Consider the following 17,667-nt stretch of genomic DNA (forward strand, 5'->3'; position numbering starts at 1 on the left):
GGTGGCCCGTTCCAATCGTTATCCAGAAATAATTTAATATGGCTTTTCGTACCTACCTATATAGTATATAATTTCATGTATATTTTTCTCAAATTCTATGGAATCATAGTATTAGAAGCTATTTGATATCATGTAGGTACCTACGGAAGTTTTTTTACATTTATTTTATTGGGAACTTCTGTGAGGTGTTTTTCCAAAATTTTGTAGTTTCTATTTTGCAATGACTAATGAATAGTGCGTACACAAATAGGTTGAGCTTTTTTAATAGCCTATTGTTTAACTAAATACAATAATAATTATTTAACCATTTAACCAAGTATATGTCAAGGCTATGTCATTATAATGATGAAGTATCTAGACAGAATACAAATTATTATTTACGACTAGCTTCCGCCCGCGACTCCGTACGTATTTTTTTCTACGTATTTTTCCGGGATAAAAAGTATCCTATTTTACGCCCAGGATAATAAGGTATAATTATACCAAGTTTCATCGAAATCGAACCGTTAGTTTTCACGTGATGCCTTCACATACAGACACACAGACAGACAATAATTATTTTAATCACATATTTGAGTATCGATCCAGTAACACCCTGCTATTTATTTTTTCAATATTTTCAATGTACAGAATTGACCCTTCTACAGATTTATTATATTATGTAAAGATAATGTTAGGAGTTAGGACGTTGATTCACACATAAAATGAGTTAGGTATATTGTGTGATTAAAATTAATGGTTCACTTAGTACAAATATAACTTGCTTTAATCATACTCCATTAAGATAAAATTATAAATAAGGTTATTAAATCTAAAATTAGCCATAATTAATAATGTTTAACAGTCACTCGAGTAATTGTTAGTAATTTTTTTTATAATTGTTGTAACAATGTGCTAACCTGTGACATTATTTTGTATCTGTGCAACATAATTATGTATATTGTATACACAACTAGTTTAACGCCCGTGGCTTCGCCCGCTTTGTCTAAAACCTAATAAATTATATACTAAAACCTTCCTCTTGAATCACTCTATCTATTAAAAAAACCGTATGATCAAAATCCGTTGCGTAGTTTTAAAGATTTAAGCATACAAAGGGACATACGGATATAGGGACATAGGGACAGAAAAGCGACTTTGTTTTATACTATATAGTGATTATCTAGTACTAGCTGTGCCACGCGGTGTCACCCGCGTGGCTCCGCTCCTGTTGGTCTTAGCGCGATGATATAATATAGCCTATATATCCTTCCTCGATAAATGGGCTATCTAACACCGAAAGAATTTTTCAAATCGAACCAGTCGTTCCCGAGACTAGCGCGTTCAAACAAACAAACAAACAAACTCTTCAGCTTTATAATATTATTATAGATAAATCTAATTTAAACTTCGACGTAAAACACATTATGTAATATGTTAAGGTCTTCAATCTTCATGTTAGAAATTAAAACCTCATTAGAATATGAGTGGAACTTGCATATTTAACGAGGTATATGAATATTATAACGTTTTTTTATAATACGAGAAGAAGTTGTTTAAGAAATTTGTATGATAATAACTATTAGGCAGGTAGTATTCTACAAACCTTTCTTCCTTTCTGGAAATTTATAGATGTTCCTCGATTTTTTTATTTGTGTCTCGTATTTTTTATAATATTATGTGATTATGAAGATGAAAGATGAAAATAGATTATCTCTTGCTATATCATTATATATTTATAAACATTAACGTTACATAAATTACGTTATACCTATAGCTAGTAAATAATAAATCACATTACTTCATCCTGTCAATTAAGATAAATTTATGTTGTTCATTAATAAAAAAAAAATATTAAAAACACAACTTACAAGCAAAAATCCTAAATCAATACACTCAAGTGTAAGTCGGAGCTTGTATTGTTTATAAATAAAAACTGGTTCAAAGCTCTTACTAGTCGAGTGTGAAGGCTCTTGTTGGGCAATGACCTGATAACGATTAGCTTTGGAATTTCGTGTGTTGTGTATAAGATTTCTATAACTCTATTATTAATATTATAAACGATTTCTCGTTTAAAGTGATTAATTCATAATTATATTGGTATTACAGGCAAATAGTTCATAGTTTGGCATTTTTGATAAAGCTCGTCAAATTAGAAAAATAGCGATTCAATTCAGAATGACTTCAAGTTTATAACGTTCATATAATTATATATTATTATAATATATTATAACAACGTTTTACGTTACCTAATTATTTTCAAATGTGACGTTCACGGGTATTCGATTTATTAAAATAAAGAGTTTGGTTTCAATATAAGTATTGTAATAACATTGTTTAAAAAAATTCCAAACCAGATTGAAAACTTCGATTTGTATGAATTTTTTATATATCTCGTAGATCTTAAAATATATCATAAAGACATTTATATTTATATAACTTATGTTTTTCTACATTGCCAGTTAGTTTAATGTTATATCTATTGTCTAGTGTAAATTACCAATGTAGGCAATCGATTTGTGTTCACAATAAAATAATGAGCGTGTACCATAGTTCTCACGAGTTTATTAGCACATTATCCAAAGAACTAGATTGATTACAGCAAATGTGCCATAATGTTGACTCTGTAATATTATGTACATTATTAACAAACAGGGATGTAATTAATCTGTAAAAAGTACTACCGAAACATTATTATTGGAACAAAATAAAATGAAAAATGAAATTGAAAAATTAAAAACTCAAAATTTGGACTTCCACGAGCGAATTAAATATTTAGAAGATACTATGTCAAAAAATAATTCAATAATTCCCGCAACTTCGGACTCACCCCAGCGCGTGTATGAGAACATGGCCTTAGAACTGCAAGAACGGAGTCAACGGCAACACAATGTAATTATTGTAGGAATACCCGAATTAAATAATAAAAAATCTTCTGAAAGGCGTGAATATGATTTTAAATGTGTATCTGCTGCAATTCAGACTATATATAAAGAATGTCCGTCTCCAGTAAAATGCATACGCTTGGGTAAATATCGTCCGGGCTATAATAGACATATTAAGGTATGTTTCGAAAATAAAAACACTGTTCTAAAATTATTGCGCAACAAAACATCAACAAATCAATCCAGTGAGAATATTCGCATTTATGCGGACCAAACGCCAATGCAAATAAAGTATATGCATGATTTGCGCGATGAAATGGCACGGCGATTGAATAATGGTGAGTCAGATTTAGTAATTAAATATGTAAAAGGTGTGCCGAAAATTATCAAAATTTCAAAAAACTAATCGACAACGTCAACATATGCAATGATTTCTCCTCTATAGATGTCAGTTACCAGAACGTAAATACTTATACAGCTATACGCACTACTCCTTCATCCTTACGCTTTTTTTATGCAAATATGCGTAGCCTCGTCAAAACTGGAAAGCTTGAAGAATTAAAATGCATTTTAAAATCATTTAATTGTTTGATTCACATTATTTTACTTACGGAGACTTGGATAAAATCGAAAGCCGAAGCAGATTTATTAGAAATACCTAATTATATACATATTTACAATATCCGAACTGGAAGCTTGGGTGGTGGCATATCTATATATATTCACGATAATATTAAATTTAAAATAAAGGAAACTGTTTATAAACAGGGAAATCATTTTTTATTTATAGAACTCATTAAGTTTTCTATGTTAATTGGCTTAGTGTACAAACCCCCTAGTTCAAATATAAATGATTTTATTCAAACATACTCTCTGTTATTAGAAAAAACAAAACAAAAATCAATTATATTTGGTGATTTTAATATAGATCTTATGAAAAAGAATGCAAGAAGCATGGAGTATGTTGACACTATTAGCGAATCAGGCTATCACATTATAAATAATTTAAGTGAAAACTATGCTACCAGACAAACAACATTAACAAAAAGCATTATCGATCATGTTTGCACAAACTTGCAACATGCTCAAATACATATGGCGTTGATTAGTTCATCACTGTCTGACCACAGACAAGTGTTCATTGAACTCAAAAAACACAAAACGCCCGTGAAACAAAAAAACAAATACATAGCTATTGATTATAATAAATTATATAAAAGCATTGAATTAAGTAATTGGAAAAATGAAGATAATAACTATACTAATTTAGAGACGTTTATTAAAGAAAAAATTGTAAGTGCTGAAATAACAAAATACAAAATGGCCAATTTACCTAAATCTGACTGGATTAATAAAACAATACTCAATTTGATTGAAGATAGAAACAGAATTTGGCATTCTTATCTATGTGACCCACATAATACCGCTCTGCACATGCAACATAATGCTGCAAAATTGAATGTTCGTACAGCCATACATAACACAAAGAAGAAATATTATTACGATTCTTTCAATAAATGTAAAAATAATCCAAAGAAGATGTGGCAGCTAATCAATACCTTGGTAAAAAATAAAATAGACAATAATTGTGCTCCTCCAAATCTAATTATTGACGGTAAAATAATCCAAAAAGGAACTGAAATCTGTAACTGTTTCAATAATTATTTTGCTACTATAGGCACTCTTTTGGCTAGTAAATTACAAAATAATAACACCGCATCAACACTGTCACAAAATACTATTAAACATTGTAAGACTTCTACAGAAATTAGGCTCGATAAATTTGAATTATGTACAAAAAATGAAATATCTAAAATTATAGATAAATTAGACAACAATGCAGCTGCTGGAATAGACGGCGTTACTACCAAAATCATAAAATGTATAAAGAATCTTATAATAGATGACATCACTAATTCTATAAACAAATGCCTAGCTGATGGTGTCTTTCCCGACAGTCTAAAAGTTGCTAAAGTGACACCTATCTATAAAACTGGACCTAAATCTGACCCTGGAAATTATCGACCTATTTCAGTACTGCCTATAGTATCTAAAATTTTCGAAAAGGTTTTATACACTCGTCTGCTCAAATACCTAAATAAAATAAATTTTCTAATTGAATATCAATACGGTTTTCGTCCTAAATCAAATACACTATCAGCTACAATTGATCTTGTTTCCAAAATTAAAGACAATATAGATAAGAAGCACTTGGCCTTAGGAATATTTATAGATCTTAAAAAGGCATTCGACACCGTCAGCCACCCCATACTATTAAATAAATTAAAAAACATAGGTATAACTGATTCAGCTTATAAAATACTTGATTCATACCTGAGCAACAGGTATCAAATAGTAAAAATTAATAATTATGTATCGAATCTCGCCGAAATCAAATATGGAGTCCCTCAGGGCTCTGTCTTAGGACCGTTGCTTTTTTTGGTATATATCAATGATATTAGTAGCGCTGGATTGTCAGGGAACATATCACTGTATGCTGATGATACTTGTCTCTTCTACTTCGGGGATTCAGCAGTCAACTTAACTAAAGTTGCTCAAAATGATCTTAATCTATTAAATAGCTGGTTTAAATTAAATTTATTGACAATTAACGTAAAAAAGACCTCTTATGTAATCTATGCAGCCAAAAATAAAAAAATATCTTATTTTCCACCTCTTACAATAGACTCACAACCTTTAAACAGATCTAATGAAGAAAAATATCTTGGCCTAATCTTGGATAATAAATTAACATTTAAATCACATATAAACCATGTGAGATCTAAGTTAATACCACTTACAGGAGCTTTAAGAAATGCGGCTAAATATATACCATTTAAATTACGTTATAGTATCTATAACACGCTTGTTAAACCACACCTAGATTATCTTATCCCAGTTTGGGGGCAATCGGCGCCTACTAATTTAAAAAAACTACAAATTACGCAAAACAAACTAGTAAAAATCCTTTTTAACTTTAATTTTTTAACGCCAACTAAGGATCTATACTTCCGTACCAAATTGTTTGATTTAAATAAATTATATAAATATCACACTTGCATACTGATTAAAAATATTCTATCTAATAATATAAAAACACAAATAACACTAAACAAAAAATCCCACAAATACCACACACGAAAGAGTGATAACCTTGAATTACCATTTATAAGAACTTTATACGGTAAGAGAAACTTAAGATTTGAGGGAGCACAATTGTACAATAGCTTGCCTAAAGCAATTAAAGAATCCTCATCAATTAATATTTTTAAAAATAAATTAAAGACATACTTAACTAATTTCGATAGCTGATTGTGTTATACTAACTGCAAAATTGTTATTTCTCATATTTGTAAAAGATCATATTGTATTGTTCTTGTTTATGAGATTAATAAAGTTCTTTAAACCGAATTAGCATGTATAGTATTTTTTGTGAAGATTGTGAAGATGATGATTTGTGAAGATATTTTGAAAAGTTAGTTGCATATGATTTGATTTTAAAATCGATTTATAAACATTAAAAATAGCTGTATGTAGATTGTAGGTTAATAATTTAAGTACTGGATGTCATTCCAACCTTCAATTTCGTATATTATATTACTAGCTTTCCCGTTCCCGTGGGATTTCCGGGATATAACCTTTCCTTTGTCCCGGGGTAAAAAATAGCCTATGTCCTTTCTCGGGTATCAAAATATCTCTATACCAAATTGGTTCAGTAGTTAAGGCGTAATTGAGTAACAGACAGACAGACAGAGTAACTTTCGCATTTATAATATTAATAGTATTTTCGTATATTATATTATCTGTATTACCTAAGTATAACATAATCCAAAGAAGATGGAATAAAAATATCATACAATTGTTGAGCCACAGATTGATCCATATTCAGATTCCAGGTCACTTGGTCAGGTATTTCAGGGATCTATTTAGGTCACAGTTTCTATTACCAGTGACCTAAATAGGTATCCAGACATATTATTTACAACTTAGATTTACTAGCTGCTTCGCGCGGTTTCACCCCCGTGGCCCCATTCCTGTTGGTCGTAGCATGATGATATAGCCTATAACCTTCCTCGATAAATGGGCTATCTAACAACGAAAGATTTTTTCAAATCGGACCAGTAGTTCCCGAGATTAGCGCGTTCAAACAAACAAACAAACTTTTCAGCTTTATAATATTAGTATAGATTTATATCTATACCTATGTATTCAAATGAGTTATTTGTATAGTTACGATTATTCACAAGATCCAACCCTGTTGCTTGCAACTTTGTAAGCAAACCACTAGCTAGTTACACTCAATCTACAACCAAGCCGTCGATTTCCATGTTATCAAAGTAAATTACATCGGAAAGTGAACTATATAAAATTATGGTTTATTATGAATCTATTACGGTTGTAATACACTAGAGCAATTGATCCAGTTCAGTTAGATCTGAAATATCCTTTTTGAAATAAATAATTATGATGTAGAAGTTAGAACTAAGTACTTTGAACTTAAACGTTCAAAGTCATGTTATGACTTATTTTGTTAATGAGTCTTTTTCTAGTTTTATATAAATTAGAATATATTAAAGTTAATAATTTCAGGGATATACTGTTGTTTGTTTGTGTTTCAAAAGAAACAAATATCTAAATTTAGTAAATTAAATTAATCTATACTAATATTATAAAGCTGAAGAGTTTGTTTGTTTATTTGAACGCGCTAATCTCGGGAACTACTGTTCCGATTTGAAAAATTCTTTCGGTGTTACATAGCTGATTTATCGAGGAAGGCTATAGGCTATATATCATCACGCTACGACCAACAGGAGTGGAGCCACGTGTGTGAAACCGCGCGGAGCAGCTTGTACAAAATAAATCTTATTTTATGCAAACAATAATTAACTACGATTGATGACGATAACATGAATTTCGATGAAATGTTTTTAAACACATATAAGTGTTATCGTATATTTTGTTTACTCGTGACATTATGAAACTTACGGTGAAAATAAAGTTCAAAAGGTCTTCCACGACTGGCAATGAGGAGCTCGTTTAGATCCTGTTCATGCGGTTGTAGGTATTTACTTATATTGTAGCTGATCGACTTGTTCTGAGAATGTATGGATAGTTTCTTCAATTTCTCTGTGCACTGTTTGTATTCTAGCTTGTATGATACAACTAAGTATGGTAAAGAAAGCAAGTTTTTTCGTTATACCTAATAGTGACAAAAAGCTACAGCTAAACTGTAGCTTTAAACTTATATGAATTAAATTTTATTTTATAATTCAACAGTTCATTAGTTTATTTAATAGAAAAAATAAAGGTGAAATCATATTATACACAAACTGTACACGACTGTAATATAAATAATAAAAACGAATGTAGTCCGACCTTAACTAGGTACTCATATTTTGTCAATGTCGCACGTATGTTATTGCTACTATATTATACTGTTTACACGCTATTTTACGAGCTTCCACAGTTGTAGAGTAACTATTAAGTAATCTTTGGTTGTAGTAACCAGCGTACTAGTGATTTAGTGAATGACGAAGGTCAATGATCCCATTTGGGGCTTTTCCCTTTCCTTACCGCAATCACTCTCCGTGAACTAAATTATAGAAAATGAGGATTATATGGGTAGTGGGTACTCGAGGTAATGATGTCGCGGTTTTATTGTTAGGGTCGATTGTGGTCGAAAAGGGGAAAGTGGGTATAGGAGGATCAGAAAAAATAAATAATAGTGACAATGGTGAACTAACATAGTACCATATTATAATATACATAGTTTGATAGAACTATGCCAGATGACCCACTGCGCCTTAAAATGACACTACTGCAATAATTAAACTAGTTTACTGTTGATACCACAAGACTAGTTATCTCGAACCATCCAAATTAATCTCGACTCACTATTAGCACTTCGCAATTACATACTTTGTAACTAGTGTTACACGCTGATTATCGCATGTTAAGGAAGTTTTTATTTTCTCATATTTATGATTCCGTACCGAAAGGGTAAAATGGGACCCTATTACCACAGAATTTAATATAAGCTAACGCTTCTCTTACTGAGACTTCGTTGTCTGTTTGTCTGTCTCCAGGCTGTATCTCATAAACCGTGATGGGATATAATATAGCGTATTTCAAAAAACCTGGAAACACTTCGTTTTGTACCTAAATAATTTTAACTAAAATCGAAAATCATATAAAACTCCTATTGTTTTTATTATTTGAATATTAATTTGCATTGCTTAATTAACTTTTTTTATTACGTTCGTAGCCACCATTCCAGAATCGTAGCTGCATTGCAAAGTGTAATTTCATCAGATCAGTCTGTCGGTATGTCATATGACATAACCAATTAACTAAGTATAATTTTATTCTTTATTTAGAAAAGAAATATTATGATGATTTTATACGCAGGCATAATTTAATATGCGCATAATACGAATTTAGAAAAGAAATATTATGATGATTTTATACGCAGGCATAATTGATTATGCGCATCTATACATATAATAAATCTGTAGAAGGGTCAATTCTGTACATTGAAAATATTGGAAAAATAAATACCAGGGGGTGTTACTGGATCGATACCAAACCCAAATATGTGATTAAAAAAATTTTTGTCTGTCTGTCTGTCTGTCTGTCTGTATGTGAAGGCATCACGTGAAAACTAACGGTTCGATTTCGATGAAACTTGGTATAATTATACCTTATTATCCTGGGCGTAAAATAGGATACTTTTTATCCTGGAAAAATACGTAGAAAAAAAATGAATCTTAATTTTTCAGTTATCCATAGACGTTGTTCTGTAGAACCGCGAACACACGTTGCGTATTATTATAGGCCTAGCCGTATTTGGGTCCAGTAGGTATTTACAAGATGTCATTGTCAGAGTTAATCAAAATGGAGAAATAAACCACCCACGCGAAGACCGACATCCGCGCGGACGGAGTCGCGGGCGGAAGCTAGTAATACGAATAAAGCTTGAAGCACGCAGTATTATAACGAGATAATATAGTTCTGTGGCTTGAAGTAATAATACAATATACCTACTATGACGATTTTACATTCTAATTTTTGAGTATTTTTGATACTTTTTAGTTTATTACGTGGTTAAAAAAAAATGATACCTCTCACTCTTACGTTAATATATCTATCTATGTGTATTTAACATCATGGATATATTACTATATATTTATTACATAAAAAATAACATAATGATATCATAAAAAATGTCACAAATATTTCACCACACTATAAACATTATCACGACACTTGCTCAACTCCGTTAAATAAATACCATATGAATTATTATGTTTAGAAATAAGGTCTTGGTCCGTTCATATAGCCTTGTGTGAAGGATTTTTAGCACAAATATTAACCATTTTAAGTGCAATTATGCGTATCACGGATATCATTTTCATTTACATATTTTATTATAGTGTAAATAGAGATGTCTATGTACCAATGTATATAATATATACATATATACATTTGCTAGCTTTAGAATATTATGAATACAAATTGCGAGAATTATACATTGAAAGTTTTTATCGCTTTTATTATATAGTATGTATTGACAGAAATTTTGTCTATGTTTTTAATGAGTGACATCGAATTATAATATATTAATTTAATAATATATATATATATATATATATATATATATATATATATATATATATATATATATAAATGTTTGGTACCCTGGCTCTGCTGAAGCCTGAACGTAGGTATATATATCTAACGTAGTCATTTTCTGGGTGCTCCGAGTACGCCTAGGTTTTGAATGCACGGTCATGACGAAAAGGCTTCTCCGCTTCTTCTCGGCAAAGGTACTAATATACTTACCAATTTTTTAATACTTTAAGTAATTTTCAATAATTTCATTATTTCATATATGGCGAAATACATAATCAAGAAATATCTCCCTAAAATAAATATCAGTCCGAACAATTATCTAACAGACAAACAGACAGTCAAACATCCTCTTTACAAAAGGCAATATCCCATCCGCGAACATGGCTTATCATCGTGTAGTCTTAGTTTCCTTACAAGGAAAAAGTCCAAGGAAAAACTTGTATTGACATAGAATATAATGTATTTCTTTAGCATATAACAACATGCATGTTATAGAAAGCTAAATGCATACATCCAGTTTATTATTTCGATATGAATGTTATAAATAAGAATTATTTGATGAATTTTAGTATGTTGCTAGGTAGAGGGTTATTTGTGTCCAAAATTAAATGTCAAGTTCCAGAACTATGTGATTAACATAATGTAATTCGCGAAAAGTTTAAAAATGCACGCAAGCAAACAGGCAAGCGGAAAGCTAGTATAGGAACGATCTAGCATTTGAATTATTTACAAGTAACTACAAATTTTGGTTTAGTAAGAATAGGTACATTCTATTATTACGCATTATTATAATTTGTTACTAACAAAGATCTAATAAAAATGCCTACAATGTAGGTTTAGATATACTTAGGTATATTGCAATGCACTTTTGATATCTTCCTCCATCTCAGCATTGCGTTACTCATTGTAGGATCTCAATTATGAAGAGTTGAACTAATTAAAACCCTTGCGTTTCCGTTGTTTACACATGCAATCCTACATAATAACTAGGTTTGTAAACATAGACTAGGGCACGTAGCTTGTCACTTTTAGAAATTATATTTTACGTTATGTATGCTTTTTCTTTGTGGAAGTTATATAGAAATGTTTATGATAGTGTACGAATAAACTATTATACATATATCTAATTTTGAAAATACACTTTTACTTGTATACGTAGTATATTATTATTAGTCTGTGCTTTTACGTTCGAAGCGTTTAAAATTAACTGGATCCAAATACATTTCCAGGATTTATATATAACATTATTTATTGCTGAATTTAGGTTACTGAATGCAGTAAAACACATCACGTGATACGTCTGCGGTCTTACAAAAATGAATGTTTTATAAGAACTGATTTATTCAACTATCTCTATTGTAAAATCTTTTTTTGTTAAGTTCAATTGCGTTTATATTGTGTAACTGTATCTTGATGTCGAGAAATCCGTGTAAAGAAATAGCTGGGTATTTCTATCGTTTCGTGCAGATTGACATTATTTGCGAGAAAAAAATAGAATTCGTTTTTGTTAGTATCATTGGATAGCTACATGAAAAACAAACTAGGTATATGAATATCAATTAATTATACACAAATTTGTGAATGATATGGGCTTTGAAACATTATAAATAAGTATGGTAATGAGTGAAGAAATTTGGTAATGATATAAAGGACAATGGTAATGAATAAATGTATTTGGTAATGACAATGTAAATAAAACTAACCTGGTCAAAATTTGTATTTTTTTTTATTTTTATAAAAAATAAATGCTTACTTAAATTTAGTAATATGTGTTGACACAATGGCTTAACTTACACCAAAAAAAAATACGAAAGAACTAACAGAAACATTATGTTTAACTAAAAATAATACAACACCACTTTATTAATTAATCAGTCTTAAAAATTACCATCACAAAATTATCCATATGGATCTTACAACAAAAAAAAAATTACGAAAGAACTAACAAAAGCACAATATTATGTCTAACCAAAAATTATATAACACCACTTTATTAATTAATCAGTCTTAAAAGTTACCATCACAAAATTATCCATATGGATCTTACAACAAAAAAAATTACGAAAGAACTAACATAAACATAATAATATGTTTAACTAAAAATTATATAACACCACATTATTAATTAGACAGTCTTAAAAGTTACAATCACAAAATAATCTATATGGATCTTAGAGAACTTAAATCTATTAGGTACTCTGAATACAGTCTTAAATTACTTTCATGAAAGCAGCCCAAAGTGCTTGAAAATAGGAGTAATTATTAGAATAATCAAAAACATACAATTAACAATCTTATTAAGTCACCTTCGTTTATATTATTATATGCGTTTATTTTCATACACACTATCTTCAGCATTCTCTTCATCTGAAGAATCATCGAAAAAGTTTCTCACCAATGTTTGCTTTAGTGGTTTTTTATTTTCCTCTTTTATCTTTCGAATTACAGTAGATGCTTCACCAAAATAGTAATTGGAATTCTTCTTCGATTCTTTAATGCTAAATAACTCTTCTTCTGAATCCTCTTCAAAAAAGTTACTTAATACTCTATTTATTGGTCTTTTTTTGGATTTTTCGTCAATTGAAAAAGCCTTGTTGGACCAATGTAATTTTATGTCTGAAAGGACTGTAATAGTTTTATTTGGATTAATACTTGACGAAATATGAATATTTGGTTCTACGCTAGTTAAAGGTTTTTGTTCTTGAGCCTGGTGTATTGTATTACAGGGTTCTAAATCCCTTAAAAAACTTCCTGTACTATTTAAAGCTAAAATTTCATCTGATGCCTGTATAGTGCTATTAGTGAGGATCGGCTCTGGCAAGTTCATAAATCCGAGATGGTATCCATGTGTGCATATTTCTCCATTTTCACAGAAAAAGCAGCTAAGAGCTCTAAATGTCATTAGATAGTTATTGGACCACAAGACTTGATGCACTGACATCGTTCCATGAAATGGCTGAACCACGGATGGAATTTGTTTTTCAACTACGTCACGATCTGATACATATATCAATTTAACATTTTTTACTTTGCTCTCTACACATGTCCAAAATTCTTCTAGGCTACCTATGTCTCTACCCAGCCGCACAATTTGATCTGCAGTCCTCTTTAAAACGGCCCCAACACCATCCGGTGCCCCTTTTCCGTGTCCTGCTTCTAAATAATTCCAAGTAATAGATTTGAGCTCCGGAAAATCTAAATGTAATTGACTAATCACGTAAAACATGTATCGATTCCTATATTGGCTTGATGGGCTATCTGAAATAAAATGAATTGTATCAATCGACGGTGATATTTCTTGGATATAGGCAAGCAGTGGTAGCAGATGAGCCCATATCGCCCTTGCATCATGTTTATTACATTCACTAATACTGCAAGCACTATATGGCTTCAAGATTCCAGTTTCTTGATCAATTATGTATAACACTGCTGTATGTAATGTTATCTGTGTACGACTGCCACCAAAATGAAAGCTTTGGATTTCTTCATTAAACTGAATTGAGTAATTCTCCGAAAAATCGATATGTACTACAGCTTCCATAGAAGATAATGTTGCCTTTAGAGATTTTAAATGATTATACTGAACAAGAATGTTAGCACAATGTTTAAAATATGATTTTGATGAATTTTCCAGCTTTTCTATAATATTTTTTGGATGATCTGTTGCTCTTATTTTTGTGTTTACAATTTTAATTTTCTCATCTCCATTCGTTTCATAATTTTCTCTTTTTGTGCACCATTCGTAATAGTTTATCTTTAAGTCATTGTTAAATTCTTTATAGTTTAAAACTCTTCTTTGGCAAACCTTGCACGTTCGATTTAGGCAACTTTCACTATAAGCGTCACAACATAAACTTTGCAGCAAAGCAGTTCCATTTGTTTCTTCTATTATTTTATTTTTATTGAGGCTCTTCACTAATAAATCAAAATTTACATGTATTTTGCATGCACAGGTATTCCGATCCGAATCTTTTGGTTGTAGTACCCAAAATGGGCGATATTTGCAGAATGTGGAATATCCTACTTTCTGATTTTTTATAAATTTTTTATAGAGATTTATGAGGGTGTCGTTAAGATATCTTTTTTGCTTTCTTACGCCATTTCGAGTTATGAATTCATTTTTCCCTGGAGATATCTTCGTGTTTAAATCATCCTGGAAAAATTCTTCAATTAATTGTTTGATGTCTATTTTATTACATTTTATATTTTGTTCTTGAGATTCGGGTCGTACTGAAAAGGTGCTAGTCATTCCTAATATTTTGTGCTTTTTAAATTTGTCTCTGTTTCGAATTACAATGTCGCTAAATATGCGTTTTTCTTTCTTTTTAAGGCAATTATACCCTTCGGATAAATTTCTACTTACTATCTCACTGAATAATAACTTCTTTTTTACTTCTTCCCGCTTATTCTCGTCTATAGTTTCTACTAGCCTATCTACTTTCTCTTGTGTATTCTTTTGGCTGTGATGATCTTGTCGTATTTGGTTTTTCTTAGTTATCCTTCTTAACGCCCTTTTAATTGCATCTCTTTCCTTTTCAACTTTTTCTTTCTCTTTCTTGAGTTTACTTATTTCATTTTTGTGTACGTATCGTATCTTCCTTATCAAATATATTTTTTTTTGGCAAAGTTTGCAATTTGCATTAATTACACTATTAGCTTCGCGAGATGTTCCTTCTAATGGATCTTGCTGATTAATTAAATCTACAGTATCTTCACGGTCGCTTGACGGTGGGGTGCCATCTATTAACAATTGCTGAATTCTTCTATTTGCTTTCTGTTTTTCTATGTATCTTTTGGTATTTTCCTTCCATTTCTTTCTTTGAAGTCTTTTTTCTCTTGGCGTCATATCAGCCGCACTCTTGATTTGTTTTTGTTCCTTACGCTTCAAGTATCTCAGTCGTTCTTTTTCTTTTTGAACGGCGTATTTTTCGGGGTCATTTTTAATTTCCTCATACTTCTTTCTTCTACGTAATTTTGCTTCAACTAACTTTTCTTCTCGTGTTTTTTTCGACTTAGTCCTAGCCATCGTCTTATCTGTAAATAAGACTAAAAATAAAGCATTATCCATAAAAAAAGATGTATTCCATATTAATTATATATAAAAATCATTGGGACAAAAAATACCTACATCTAACTACTATGTTCATTTAAATTTGACATAGTAAAATTATCTTCATTACCATTATTTCATGATCATTACCATTTTCTAAATAGGTGATGGTAAATTATGGTAATGAAAGGAATGGTAATGATAATCTAGTACATTTTATTGATTTGCTCTTTTAATAAAAGTAAAATGATTGGAATTAATATTCCAAAGATGTCAAGACTTAAATATTATCATATAAACATCCAGAATACAAACAAAATAATTACTCGTTATCAAAAAATATCTCTAATGGTAATGAAAAAAAAACTTACCACGTCGAAAAATCTCGTATATTTCGTTGATTTATCTACAAACTGCAAGCGTCCACTCTGTTTCGTGTTTACTGATCGACTGAGTAAGGATCGCACAAAGGGGAGTGAGGCAGGGAACATCGTTAGGGGGTTCGTACAGGTTGATTCTTTTTAATTCTTCTTCAATTGATGGTAATGAGTAATTTTTATGGTTAAACGTAATTTATCACAGCAAATGAAAATAGCAACCGTTAGCGGATTTTTATTCACATATTTTAATGGCTGGATTATTACTTTATACAAACAAATTTATAATATCACAAAAATATACATAATATTTATGTTATTTGATAACAACTACCAAAAATCGCTTTCTGACAAGAGAAGGTAATGATATTTAGGCAGGTATTTTAAGTATATCTTTTTTTTTAAGTAACTGACATTATTTTTTTCAGTGGCAAATATACATACGGATCATATATAGAATTTAAAAAATATTTTGTGCCTTAGCCTTATTTAGTTTTGGTTTAATCCTCACTGACACGTGTTTTGCACGAAACGGTAGAAAAACCCAGCTATTGATATGCTGAGATAGAACGAGAGCTTATTTTTAAACGGTTTTGATAATTAATGTTACTAAAAATATTATAAAAACGAATTCCTTCGTCCGTAATACGCAAGCTCCGAATTCTCCTCGTAATCTAAGTACTTTAGAAAATAGATATTATTATTTATTTCAGGGTAATTCGCTTGGAGCCGGGGCGAACGGCTTGTCTTATTCAAATTTCGTATTTTCATTTTTCTTATCGGACTTCTATTAGCGCATACATGCAGTAGTATACTAACTAGTAACTATATCTTCTGCGCATAGGTTATTCTCATTCCAGATATAAAAAAAGACGTGTGGCACTCGGGGACTGCTGCGGTAAAGCTATTGCATGCTATGCCTTCAAGCCACACCTCCGCCCGTCGGAGTGGGGAGCGTGAGCCGTGAGGCTTTTTGTTACGGAATTTCTCGGTTCGGTCCCCACGCTCAAGGCCCGCGATAGAAGCTATGCAATAGCTTAATATCTACAATATAGCTAAAACGCATGTTCAAATGAATAGGTGAGGCTTAATAAACTTTACATACTATTATATATGAGCAATGAGCATCCATAATGCCTTCATAGATTCTTCCGTATTCATACGATTCTTCCTTTATTTCTTGTGAAAAAAAACACGGATGTCTAGGTAACATGTGATTTAATGGTTCGTTATTTCAAAAACATAATTTCGTTTCTCCACCATATACCGTTAAATAACGGTTTCTAGAGAAAAGACTGTCCAAATTACACGGAAGAAATGAATTAGAAGGGAACGAAATGGACCGTTTCTAATTTATTGATTGCTCCACGAACTATACTGTGGTATACATTATATGTTCTTATGAATAATGACTTTTATGTATTTAGTTAAACAATTGGTTCATCACTACCTACTTTACATAAAAACAAAGTCGCTTTCTCTGTCACTTTGTATGCTTAAATCTTTAAAACTACGCAACGGATTTTGATGCGGTTTTTTTTAATAGATAGAGTGATTCAAGAGAAAGGTTTTAGTATATAATTTATTAGGTTTTAGACAAAGCGGGCGAAGCCGCGGGCGGTAAGCTAGTATACCATATATAAGAGCATACAACCGTTAATAATATAAGAGCATACATTCTTCAAATTACCTAATCATAACATTTTTGAACACAACTTTTAAAATAAAAATAACTGCGTTAAAA

General features: G+C 30.8%; 2 protein-coding genes across 2 annotated transcripts in view; both read right to left on the bottom strand.

Annotated features, from left to right (window-relative positions):
- The window catches only part of LOC123705513 (putative fatty acyl-CoA reductase CG5065), a 35,850-nt gene that overhangs the window by 10,967 nt on the left and 7,216 nt on the right, over window positions 1-17,667 (bottom strand). The window lies entirely within an intron of this gene.
- Window positions 12,817-15,984, bottom strand: LOC123705425. The gene is made up of 2 exons (XM_045654185.1): window positions 15,918-15,984; window positions 12,817-15,530 (listed from the first exon to the last, which is right to left on the bottom strand). The coding sequence occupies exon 2, from the start codon at window positions 15,520-15,522 to the stop codon at window positions 12,817-12,819; it is 2,706 nt and encodes a 901-aa protein (XP_045510141.1). The 5' UTR covers window positions 15,523-15,530; window positions 15,918-15,984.

This window comes from Colias croceus, chromosome Z (assembly GCF_905220415.1).
Source record: "Colias croceus chromosome Z, ilColCroc2.1".
NCBI lineage: Eukaryota > Metazoa > Arthropoda > Insecta > Lepidoptera > Pieridae > Colias > Colias croceus.